This window comes from Myripristis murdjan, chromosome 14 (assembly GCF_902150065.1).
Source record: "Myripristis murdjan chromosome 14, fMyrMur1.1, whole genome shotgun sequence".
In the NCBI taxonomy this organism is placed as follows: domain Eukaryota; kingdom Metazoa; phylum Chordata; class Actinopteri; order Holocentriformes; family Holocentridae; genus Myripristis; species Myripristis murdjan.
This window is the reverse complement of record NC_043993.1, coordinates 816,982-829,916: the sequence shown is the minus strand read 5'-3', so window position 1 is coordinate 829,916 and position 12,935 is coordinate 816,982. Positions and strand designations below refer to the sequence as shown.

At 39.1% G+C, this 12,935-nt stretch overlaps 1 protein-coding gene across 4 annotated transcripts in view; it reads right to left on the bottom strand.

Annotated features, from left to right (window-relative positions):
- The window catches only part of lcp2a (lymphocyte cytosolic protein 2a), a 39,334-nt gene extending 29,781 nt beyond the window's left edge, over positions 1–9,553 (bottom strand). Inside the window, exons 1-6 of one of the 4 annotated variants that reach the window (XM_030068362.1) lie at positions 9,310–9,553; positions 7,116–7,239; positions 6,864–6,958; positions 6,529–6,628; positions 3,735–3,797; positions 676–722 (exon numbers count right to left, since the gene is read on the bottom strand). In XM_030068362.1, the coding sequence (XP_029924222.1) occupies positions 676–722; positions 3,735–3,797; positions 6,529–6,606 (188 nt within the window). In that variant the 5' untranslated portion in view covers positions 6,607–6,628; positions 6,864–6,958; positions 7,116–7,239; positions 9,310–9,553. Of the gene's footprint in view, positions 1–675; positions 723–3,734; positions 3,798–6,528; positions 6,959–7,115; positions 7,240–9,309 lie in introns of all 4 variants that reach the window. The other 3 variants (XM_030068359.1, XM_030068363.1, XM_030068360.1) reach the window with 3 other exon arrangements.
- Between the last annotated feature and the right edge of the window lie 3,382 nt (positions 9,554–12,935).

Below are 12,935 nucleotides of genomic sequence, written 5' to 3'. Positions count from 1 at the left end.
CATTTTCTCTCTCTGTCTCTCTCTCTCTCTCTCTCTCTCTCTCTCTCTCTCTCTCTCTCTCTCTCTCTCTCTCTCTCTCTCTCTCTCTCTCTCTCTGTTCCTTCTTCTCTTCTTCGCTCTATCTCTTCCTGTTCTTCACTGCACGTCATCCACCGCTTCTATCTCTCCTCCTCCATCACTTCCTCTCTAAAAAGTACCGTTCCTCTCTGTCAGTGTTACTCTTTCTTTCTCTCAGTCTCTTTGCCCTTTCTATCTTCTCTCACTCTGTCTTTGCTTTCTTTCTGTATTATTTTTTTCTTTGTTTCTCAACTGAATTGCATGTCTCTCCTGCCATTTCTGTTGTCTTTCCTCCTTTACCCTTTTCTCTCTCTTCCACCCTCTGTTTCTGTCTTTCACTCACTGTTACTCTGTGTATCAGCAGCATTGTGCAGTCTTGGTCTTGTTCACTTCTTCACCTGTATTGGCTCATTGGGATCTACATCAGACTTTCATAGGCTGATAAAAACAGTTTACACAAAACTGATATCAAGTGTAATTCCTTCAGTTAACCATCAAAATAGCAAAGACAGATGCAATTGCAAAAAAAAAAAAGAAAAAAGAAAGAAAGAAAGAAATTACCCTTTTTTTTATTATTATTACATTTTCAGCAACATGGATCAACAAGTTACTACTTACGGAGCATGAAGTTTGGGGAATTTCTGAAGGTCATTTTCACTCATATTCTACAAATAGAAGAGGAAACATTGTCATGAATTATATTACATAAAATGCCTTCAGTGTATTTATTTGAGCATAAAATACACTTTAGAGACACCTCCAAGACACCATATGAAAAGTTTAAGATTTAGAAAAGGGCTACTTGTTAAACAACATCATCTGTGGTGGATGACAAAAATTTAGTATTATCTTGATTTAATTACTGTTTAAAAGGGAAATGATGTAGGCATATTTAGTTCCTGATTTTGGCTACCTTTTTATTATGTTTGTTTAAAAAAAAAAAAAAGCTTCTGAAGTTTGCTTTTAAAGGAATACACCAACATTTTGGATAAAATACACCTCTGTACGTCCTGTGGTTCGGTTCCTATGGGTAGCATTTTGTATTAGCTTAGCATCAAGACTTGAAGTCTGCAGGAGCCATGAGCTCCATTTAGGTCTGTCAAAGTTAAAAAATATATACCTTACAGAAACTCTGAAGCTTTCTTATTCACCCAGTGTATCATGTGGATTTGAAATACACGGCTTGGAGAAGTTAATATGTGGTGGATCTTCCTATACCTTTAGGTGTGCGCATATCACTGTGATAGATTAAAGTATAAATGTGCTCAGCAGTTACAGTTCCACCAACTTAAAAAAAAAAAAAAAAAAATCCCCAATCCAAAATGTGTTTTAAATACACTGTGTAAATCAGACAGCTTCAGAGCTGCTGTAAGGTTTATTTCTTCACCTTGGTGGAGCTAGGCTAATGACTCCCATAGACTTCAAGTTTTTATTAAGCTAAGCTAACAGGAAACGCTACCCGTAGGAACTGAGCCACTGGACATACAGAGGTGAAAATGGTATCTGTGCAGGCAGTTTGGAAAAAGGGGCTTTTGCCCAAAATGTTGGAATAATCCTTTAAGTTAAAGAATCTTCTCTCACATGAGTCACGCATCATCAGTCATCATCATCATCAACCTGTGATGTTAAATGCATTCCAGAAGATAGTCTCTGATGTTGTTACAGGAAATGTTGTCATTTTCTTTTCGTGCTGTCCACTTTCATTCAACTTTTGTTCCAGCGGTGATGTCCCACATTTCACATAATGGTAAATGGTAAATGGACTGCATTTCTATAGCGCTTTTCTAGTCTACTGACCACTCAAAGCGCTTTACAATGTTTTGCCTCACATTCACCCATTCACACACACATTCACACACTGATGGGCCTCTGACAGCCAAGCTGCCCATCAGTATCTTGCTCAAGGACACTTGAGGGAACCCTCCGGTTACGACCGCTCTACCTCCTCAGCGACACCGCCCTACGGCAACCCCAGTAAGCAAATAGAGACCAAAAGTGAGTGAGATGGTTCACTCTCTGGCAACCTCTAGTAATGTTTCTAGAAAAAATAAGGATGCTATGATGCTAAAACCTATTTTTCTTCTGCCAGTAAAGTCAATGAGTTTCAGATGAGATCAGACAATACATTTGTCTGATCTCAGCAACACTGCAGCGTGTTGAACGAAGGCCTGTGGGGTTTGAACATCTGAGTTAGTAAAGATTTTGCTGCAAAACTGTCTTCTCTGTATGATGGGGTGGATTTTCTTGTCATAACAACAGTGCACTACATTTATATAACACCGATTGATTGATTGATTGATTGATTGATTTAAGTGTCAAACACCATGATTGGTGCCCCAGCCCTCATGGGCTTATTAGACACTGATCAATACATTTAACAAATAATATTCCCACAATTACATCCGTGATAGCCACGTGACATACTACTGACCAAAGCAAAACATAACAAAACCTATGAAGACAGGGACACCTACAAATAAAAATGGTTTGTCATATAGGGTACAAAATACTTTGCCGCCGATACCAGGCCTTTTCTATAAATTTCGCCAAAGCAAAAACATAATTTTCAAACAACCAGCACAGAATCTCACCTTCATATTTCCAAAATACATCAGGATTTTTTAACTGAATTGATTCATAACATTTGAGCTTGCTGAGTTTATATAGAGTGAGTTCTGCCCACAGTGTGAAGAGCTAACAGTAGCTGGCTATATGAACTCTGCTATAGGTAGCAGTTACTGTAACTTGTTGAGGACAGTAGCTGCAGTTCCATGGACTGAAATCATTCTGATTATCTTACCTGGAGGCTAAATAAAGTGATCCAATAAGAGCATTTACATGCCATACAGAAATTAATCAGAAAATAACTTTTCTGTCATGTGCAGTAGTTCCACCAGCTGGAAAGCATCTAATCTACAGAAAATATAAATGTAATCCATGATAAATCATGTTGGCCAATGGTGGCGCCCCCATCAGTTTGTCCATAAGACTGTAAAAATGAAATCTGGCTGGATGGGTTGGACTTTTAGCCTTGTAACAGGCAGCTTTCAAACTTTTCAATCAGGTTTTTAATTTGCGGATTCCAGCTTTGTTTGTCTTTTCAAACAACTTGTTTGAACAGCTTGTGGTTTCCAGGCTTCTGACCACATAGGCATTCCACGATCCTGTAAAGATTTAATCTTTACAGCAAAAAAAGTTATCAGCCACTGAACAGTGGTGTTTTGCTGCTGCCATGTTTCTGTCTTTCCCTGAAACTCATCATGTCACTTGATGTTCCCCCCACATGGGGAGAACATGCACAGAAAGAACAGATTTATTCCAACCAGAGAGAAACCATCAGATTAAGAGTTTACATGGTTTTTAGATGCTCATAATTTCTTATTGAATGGATTATGAAAGGTTTATACCTCTCAGCGTGATTGAAAATTCCTTCTGATCGGGCCAGTCTCTTTCGACTGAAGTGGCTACATGAGGCAGTTTTATTCTGATTGGGTTATTATTCTGATTTATTAGTGGAATATTAGAGTCCATGTAAACGCAGCTATTAAGATTTCATATGGATCTGAATTACACCACTTGCTTTTAATCTGCAGAGCTGGTTTTGAACAGTGTAAAAGTGCTGAGCTGCTAATTTATCTCTTTATCTCCGAGAAAAGACTTTTTGCATGTGAACTCACCACAAACCTGGAGCCATTCATCGAGTGCTTCAAGACGACTTTATCACTGCCAGACAGGTTCATCTGGATGAGACACAGACAAAAAGAACACACTGTGACTGGGGGCCATTTCATGTTCAGTGAACACTTGATCAAAAGCAGCTCATATGTTTATTAGCCGCAGATGAAACCCCAGCATTCAGGTGGAAAAATAAACAGATTCATATATTATGTGATGTTATGAGTCATAAGTTTGCTACGGCTGGGTATTGGCAAAGACTTAACGATCAAATACGTATGACGGATTACAATACCATTTCTATCACAATGCATTTCAATACTCTACAGAAGTAACAAAAATGTATAAGTAGGATTTCAAATATGACCTACTGCACAACACCTGGCTAGACTGATAAAAGCCAAAAGATGTGATAAGTAGGGTGACTCAAAAGAGTTTGTATCATTCTTAATGAAACAACAGCAACAAAAATCCGGACAAGTCATTTAATCAATATCAACTTCAAATATATATTTTTTCATCAAACATGGTAAAAAAAAAATCAGGATGAGATAATACCACTTGTTTCCAGTGTAGTTTCACCTATTTCAGGATTTTTTTTCTGGGATCAAGTGTAAATGTTTTGAAATAAGGCAGAATAAGGCAGAACAGCTCACTAGGATCAAGAAAATAGCACTTGATCAACAAAAAAAATCTGAACACACATTTATTATCATTGGAACCAGTGAAATTATCCCTTCCAACTGGTGCATTTTTACCTTGTATGAAGAAAATTTAAATTTTTTAGACTGAATATGAGTGTACTGCCACACTACACACTGTATTAGCATACTGCAAGTGCACTAAAGAAATATGCAAAAGATTTGGACCAAAAAAAAAACAACCTTTATCTGAGCTTAGCATAAAGACTTAAGGTCTATGGGAGTCGTTAGCCTGGCTCCGTCAGAGTGAAAAAATTAACCTTTCAGCAGCTCTGAAGTTGTCTTATTTACACAGTGGATCATGTGGATTTAAAATACATGTCTTGGAATTAAAAAAAAAAAAAAAAAAAAAAAAAAAAGTTGTTTCAGGAGAACTTAATATGTGGTGGATCTTCCTATACCTTCAGAGGTGCACAGATCACTGCAATAGACTGAAAGATAAATTTGTTCAGTGGTTACAGTTCCACCATTAAACTTCTCCTTAAACGACTCTCATTTTTAAGAAAAATTCCAAGATGTGTATTTCATATTACCATGACACACTATATAAATAAGACAGCTCCAAATTTGATGTAAGGTTTATTTTGAACAGCCACAGCCTGTTCACCCTGCTGCCGTCAGGCAAAAGATACAGAAGTATCCGCTGCCGTACCACCAGACTACAGAGCAGCTTCTTCCCTCAGGCTGTGAGACTACTAAATGCACCATCTACACTCCTCCATGTTTAATAATTTTATTTTTTATACAATCAATTAATCAATCAAGAGGGAACCACACTTTAATTTCCTTATTCAACCTGTTGTATAATGACCAATAAACTTCCTTGTATCCTTGTATCCTTGTATTTTTTCTCTTTGACGAAGCCAGGCTAATGACTCCTATAGATTTCAAGTCTTTATGCTAAGCTAACACAAAATGCTCTCCATACACTGCAAAAACTCAAAATCTTACCAAGATTATTTGTCTTATTTCAAGTCAAAAATGTCTTATTTCTAGTCAAAATATTTCATTACACTTAAAATAAGACATGATCACCTCAGAAGTAACTTGTTTTTAGACAACTGTCTCTTGTTTCAAGTGAAAATTTGCTTGAAACAAATGAAAATTTGCTTGTTTCATTGGCAAAATTTGTTTCTTGTTTCTAGCTTATTTTCACTTATTTCAAGTGAATTTTCACTTTTTCCACTGGCAAATTTTGCCAATGAAACAAGCAAATTTTCACTTGTTTCAAGTGAATTTTCACTTGAAACAAGTGAAAATTTTAAGTGTAATGAGATATTTTGACTAGAAATAAGGCATTTTTGACTTGAAATAAGACAAATAATCTTGGTAAGATTTTGCGTTTTTGCAGTGTAGGAACCTAATTACTGGATGCACATAAGTGAAAATGGTATCCAACATCTTGTCTCAGTCTGAGGAAGGCAGAATTAAGAGATTTTGCCCAAAACGTTGGGGTATTCCTGTAACCAAGTGTACTAATATGATGATGTCATGTGCTATTGTTTGCATCAGTTTAACACCTGTAAATATTAACATAATTTCAGAACAATCGAGAACCCACAGAGCCGAGATCTGAATCTCTGATGTTTCAAGATGTCAAGTGTGGAGTCGCTGTATACAGGATGAACTGGGAAAGATGGGAATGGCAACTGGGAGAGCAACCTGGGAGACTGCTGAGCCACAGGGCACACTTACTGCTTCAAAACTATGACTTCTGCCATTTATTATCCCTATGAGATGATTTTTTCTAAAATATCTAGTTCTGGTAGTACCCCCAAGCCACAAACTGCCACATGAAATCATTAGGGACCTTGATATGAAAAATATTTTATATTGTGGTATGTATTAAATTATTTTGATGTCATAATTTGAGACTAACAAGTACATTGAAAGTGGTGTAGTTAAAACAAAAAGTTAAAATTGTCATATGTTTCTGCATTATTAATACTAGTAAATTAAATCACTGGCCCAGCGGTCAGAGACAGGGATCAAAGGGTCACCTTCTTTGGAGCCAACCCTGACCTTTGACCTCTGTCTGGATGCGGACAGGAGAAAAAAAAGGAAAAATATTAAAAAGTAAGATAAGAGATCTCACCTTCCTGAGGTAGTCTGCCAGGTGATTTGGACCCCATCCCATCACTTCCGACCTGGACGGTACACGATCAAAACTCATCCTGCCTGCCCCTCGCCTCTCCCTTTCTCACATACACATTAATGGAGTCAGTGAGTTATCCAGTGGAAGATGTTCCTGATCACAAACCAAGAGTTTTGCTCCAAATCGAGGTGAACACCAGTGCAGTGACTGTCGGTCACTTAAATCCAAGGGTTTTTTTTTAACCTGTGTTATATCTTTTAGGTTGTAGAGATTTTGAACAGTGAACTCCAAGAGTTTGCCCTCTAAAATCAATATACGATGTTTTGTATATAAACCTTTTCCATTTAAAATGAGCAGTTCCACCCTCCAAACACGAAAATCCACAGTAATGGTCCCCGTCAGTCAGCCGGGCCTCAGTTTCAGATCACTCCTGCAAAAGCAAAACAAGAAGTTTGGTAAATGAAGTCAAATAAAATACAAATCTTAGTTCCCCAAGTGCTGTTAACCATTTTTTACCACTCTGAGGGTCTTTTAGTTGAATTTGTGAAATCAGAAGTAAAGTTAAAGCAAGAAAAACACAAGCTTACACGTTTCTCGGCCACGACAACCCGCTCGACCTGATGTTGATAAGGAAATGGCTTCTCTTGCCTCTCCCCTGTGCCTCTCTCTCTTTCTTTCTCCGACTTAGAGGAAGTGAACACAGTGACTGTGCTGAGAAGAAGAGAAGGGTGAAATAGGAAGGCAGCATCCCCCTCTCTGTCTCACCACAGAGCGGAATAAAGACAGAGCTGCACCCACTTGCTGCAGCTCTAGGGCTGACAAGACGTGGCATTAAAATGAAAGAAAGAAAAAAAATGTGTTGAAACAAAGCAGGATGTGCTGTCACTACATGGGTCACAAATCACCAAGTAGAAAGGGTGCACAGGAATTCAGTGTCTGCCGCATTGTACTTACACATGGTACTACAAGAATAATTTCATGATAGAACAAAACAATACAGAAAAGCAACGTCAGGGAAGTAGGCATATTGTAGGCAGAAGCAATATCCAAAGGCAGTGGTCAAGGAAATGTTTCCTTCATGGCAGTTTATGAAAGACCTTTAAAAATATGCAAAGAAGGGAGTACTTCTATATGATGCTGTACTCAGAAAGATAGTTTTTCTTTTAGATCAGATATTTCCTGATCTAAAAGTTTGATCAAATATAATGTGAATGTACAAGCTACCTTCTCACTGTACCAGCCCCCACAAAAACACAAAAACAAAATAAACTCAGTGATAACTTGTATGTCTACTGTGTGTGCTGTGTCAGGGGGTCAAGAGGGGTGCCAAAGTAAAAATGGTATGGTCCAAGCATAGGGGTGTAAGGCTTTTTTGGAAAACAATTATGAATTATGGTTTTACAAGTGTTTGCCACTCTGTATTGTTATATTACCTGTATTAGTGAGGGGTTTGTATCTCATGATATTTTTTGGGGGGGTGGGGACAAATTATCTTTTATAAATACTGGGAGGGACTGGTCCCCCCTGACCTCCCCCAAATTTGCGCCCATGCCCTCAGGTGCTTTTTTGCAAACTCCAAGCGGCTTTCATGTGTTTTGCACTGAGGAGAGGCTTCCATCTAGCCACTCTGCCATAGATTGATGGAGAGCCACAGTGATGGTTGTCCTTCTGGAGCTTTGTCCCATCTCCACACAGGATCTCTGGAGCTCAGTCAGAGTGACCATCGGGTTCTTGGTAACCTTTCTTACCAAGGCCCTTCTGTCACGATTTCTCAGTTTGACCGGGCAACCAGCTCTTGGAAGAGTCCTGGTTGTGCCAAACTTCTTCCATTTGAGAATTATGGAGGTCACAGTGCTCTTGGGAACCTTCAGTGCAACAGAAAGTTTGTGTAGCCTTCCCCAGATCTGTACCTTGCAACAACCCTGTCTCTGAGCTCTGCAGGCAGTTCCTTTGACCTCATGGCTGGGTTGAATGAATGAATGAATCTTTTATTTCGGTCATTTTCAAGCAGCAGAAATCAAATACACCTATGAATAGACAATTACTTATGCACAACTATTTAAACAATAAATAATATTTCATTTCCTTTCAATGGAAAACCAAAACAAATATATAATATATACAAATAAACACTGACAGAAAAGGTATAGGCAGAAGCCTTAGCTTATTTTGCCTATCCTTCTTACATTACTAATATTTCGTCTGCTCACGTAAAAAAAAAATAAAGTAAATGAAAGACACAAAAACAAAATATGTGTATCTATACAAAGGGTCCCAAGGCAGTCCATAAGTACATTAGTGTTCATAATTTTGTTTTATATTTACAAATAAATATATTAAATAATTATTTTGCTCTGATATGCATTGTCAGCTGTGAGGCCTTCTATAGAGAGCAGTATGCCTTTCCAAATCATGTCCAATCAATTTAATTTACCACCGGTGGACTCGAATCAAAGTGTAGAAACATCTCAGCAACCATCAAGAGAAATGGGAGGCACCTGAGCTAAATTTCAAGTGTTGTTGCAAAGGGTCTGAATACTTATGTCAATGTGATATTTCAGTTTTTTCTTTTTAATAAATTTGCAAAAAATGCTAAAATTCTGTTTTCACTTTGTCATTATAGGGTACTGAGTGTAGATTAATGAGAGAAAAACGTGAATTTAAGAGAGTCTAGCATCAGGCTACAACATAACGAAAGTGAAAAAAGTGACAGGGGTCTGAATACTTCCTGAATGCGCTGTATTGAGATTTGCACTTGTCTTATTAGTCATGCAAACATACCTTTGTCTTGCTGTTTTGTCTCATTTTCTGTTTTCTTCTTGTTTCTTTTCTTTGTTCCAGAAGGATATGTCCTCTTTTGCAACATTACTTTTTGCTGCTTTTTTTCTAGGATGGTAACCTCACATTAGTCTGACTGACTATGCTTGCATCAAAATACAGTTAATGTACAGTGTGCATGGACGTGTGATGAGCTCTGACAGAGGCAGCAGGAGGTGATTTGTACGAGCATGGATGTGTTTTTTACTTTTCACCTTGGGTAATGTGTGTTTGAGGGTGTGTCTTGTGAAAGTGTGTCTTGTGAGTGTGTGGCTGGGTGTGTCACTGGAGCTGATTGATTGCCTGAGTGATATCACCTGCACTTCTACCTGTCTGTGAATTAGTTTGGTACAGAGAGAGGGTGAGGCAGGGTGCCAATATTTTCTGTTGACCGCTGAAGTGTTAAAGTAAAATCTTTGTTACCATCTAGGTCTACAAGTCTGCAAATCTGTAATATGTATATTTCACTGAATGGGTCAAAATAAACACCCTCGAACTGCAGTCATGGCTTCATGCTTCCTCTTTCGGCGCGTCAGACAGATCCCAGCTATCTCCTCTCAGTGACTAATTTATGTTTTGATAGTCACCACATGATTTGACCAGACAGTAGTATTAACTAGACATCCTGTTAACATTAAAATTATGTTTTCACCTCATTAGGCGGTCTTTTTTCTCCTTCCAGATCAGGTCCTCTACCAGAGGCCTGGGAGCCTGAGGGCTCTGCACAGTATCTTAGCTGTTCCAAGGAGTCTGGACAGAGATCTCAGATGTTGTTCCTGGAAACTGCTGGAGCCACTCTCCCAGTTTAGGGGTCACAGCCCTGAGAGCTTTGATTACCACCAGCACCACTGTTACCTTCACTCCCCACATCTACTTCAGCTCTTCTCTCATCCCTTGGTAGTTTTTGAGCTTCTTGTGTTCCTTCTCCTTGATGTTGCTGCTGCTCGGGAATGCCACACTTCTGTCTTCTTTTGTTGTTGACCACCACAATGTCTGGTTGATTAGCCACCACCATCATACCCCAGTTCCTATCAGTCTTGTGCTTAGGGCCTGCCGTTGTCCCTCCATGATAGTGCCTCTTCTTCCTCCTCTTCCTCCTCCTCACTTGTTCTGCTGCCTGAGGTATTCAGTGTACAGCCTCAAGGTGCTGGATTGGACTGGATATCAGTGGCCTCCATCTCCTCCTTTGGCCAGGATATTATACCAGCTGGGTATTGCATCACCGGCAGGGTATAGGTGTTGATGGCTCAGATCTTATTCTGTCCATTCAGCTGGCCCCTCAGGACCTACCATATTCTATGGTGGTATTTGATTATAGTGGACCTACTTGCAGCCTCCTCATGGTTTCCATTTGCCTGTGGGATTCCAAAGTATTTGTAGCTGTCCTGCATGTCTGCTACGCTGTCCTCTGTTAGTTCAGTCCCCTGAGTTGCAACCATCTTGAACCTCTTCAATAGCCATCGTACCACACTTATCCAGTCTGAATCCCTATCATGGGATCTCAACACCAATATTAAGATCAGCAAATCCCACCAGCGACTCTATTTCCTGTGGCAGCTCAAAAAGTTCAGGGTCAGCCAGGCAGCCCTGATTCACTTCTACAGGTCTACTATTGAAAGTGCTCACATTCTCCATGCTTGTCTGGTTTGGTCACACAACCTCTCAAGACAAGACTCGGCTGGAAAGGGTAGTACGCCGAGCATCAAAAATCATAGGATGTAGCCTCCCTTCACTTTCATCACTCTTCTCCACAAGAATAATTAGGAAGGCTAAACAAATCATAGCTGACCACTCTCATCCAGCACACTACCTCTTCAATCATCAGGCAGGAGATACAGAAGCGTTAAGAGCTCAACATCTCACTTCAGAGATAGCACATACCCTTTGGCTATCAGACAACTGAACTTGCACTGACTTAATGGATATGTATGTACAGGTTACAATGTAAGTAGCACTTTAACAAAACTGCATGCACTTTCAATGCCGCTGGGTATTGTTTTTTGTTCATTGTCAGTTTTCTTGATTGTCTTTTTTTTTACATGATGTGCTGCTGTATTGTTCTCGTTTATGTTATTTATGTCTGAGAGTCTACCATGACAAATTCCTATCAACTTGTTGACATGGCAATAAATCTACTGAATCTTGAATCTTGAATGACATTCTGATGTCATTGCTGTAGAGCCTGGTGATGGGGATCAGTGAGTCAGTAGAAGAGGTGGCTGATGGTTCCTCTACTTAGGAACCATGTACAGGTTGGTGTTCCTGGCCTTGCAGTCCCAAGTGTCAATCAGGCTCGTGGCTTATGTTTTGAGCCATGAGCCATGAGCTTACTCATCTTAGCTGCTATGACCATGTTGTGGAGGGTCCTTCCTTTTGGGGGTCCTTCATGATCAGGACTGTCCAACCTTGGTTCTTGTCCTCATCTTACTATCCTGCCACTGAGAGTAGACTTTGGATCGTTCAACATCCTGTTTATTCTCCTAGCTTCTGTATCTCTAGTACCTTTTCAGGTGGGTAACCAGGGCTGTAAATGGCTGTGTACGGACAACTTGCTGCATTTCTTTTTCAGTCACCACCTCCCCTTTCCTTAGTTCGGATAGCTGGCTAAACTCTCTCCATGTTTCTTTGATCTTAGCTTCCATTCGGGATATGGAGTGTTCATTTTGTAGCCAAGCATCTCTAGGATCTAGGATCACTGATGGTGTTGCATATATTAACCTGTTGGTCTCAGTAGGGATGTCAGCATTGCCATATGATTTCTTTTGAAAAATAAGTGAATGGAAAAAGCAAATTAACAAGAAATTACCTGGAAATGATATGATGAAGAAGTTGAAAATAATCCCGGAAATGTCAAAAAAGAAATATTAGCATTAACAACTCACAAAATTAGTTAATTGCCAGAGAAACTATTAAAAAAAATGACCATAAAATTTTCTCAAAAATACCAAAACAAATTTTAAAAATTATTGTAATTACTATAAATATATTTATAAAATTAAACTACAAGCAAATCACCATAAAATTGTTGCCAAAATTACCCCCAAAATGTGTATATTATTTTTTTGTATGAATAGATAAATAAATGAATAAGAAGAAAATGACACAAAAATTTCCCCCAAAAAATAAAATTAAAAGGCATAAGGAAATCAACCATCTTGCAGAATGGTGCATAGAAAACAACTTACTGCTCAATTTCAGCAAAACCAAAGAGCTGATAGTTGATTTTCGAAAAAAGGAGGCAAAGACACACAACCCTGTCTACATCAATGGAGCTGAGGTGGAGCAAGTGAGCAGTTTCAAGTTCCTGGGAATCAACATAACAGAGAACCTGACATGGACTTCACATATCTCTGCCCTGGTTAAAAAAGCTCAGAAACGGCTGTATTTCTTAAGGAAACTTAAGAAAGCAAGATTCCCACGCCAAGTTCTTGTCAACTTCTACAAAGGAGCGATTGAAAGCATCCTGACTGGAAACATCACAAACTGGCATGGGATGTGCACGGCCCAGGACAGGAAGACTCTGCAACGAGTGATTAAAACTGCCCAAAACATCACTGGTACCCATCTACCAAGCATCAGTGATATTGGGG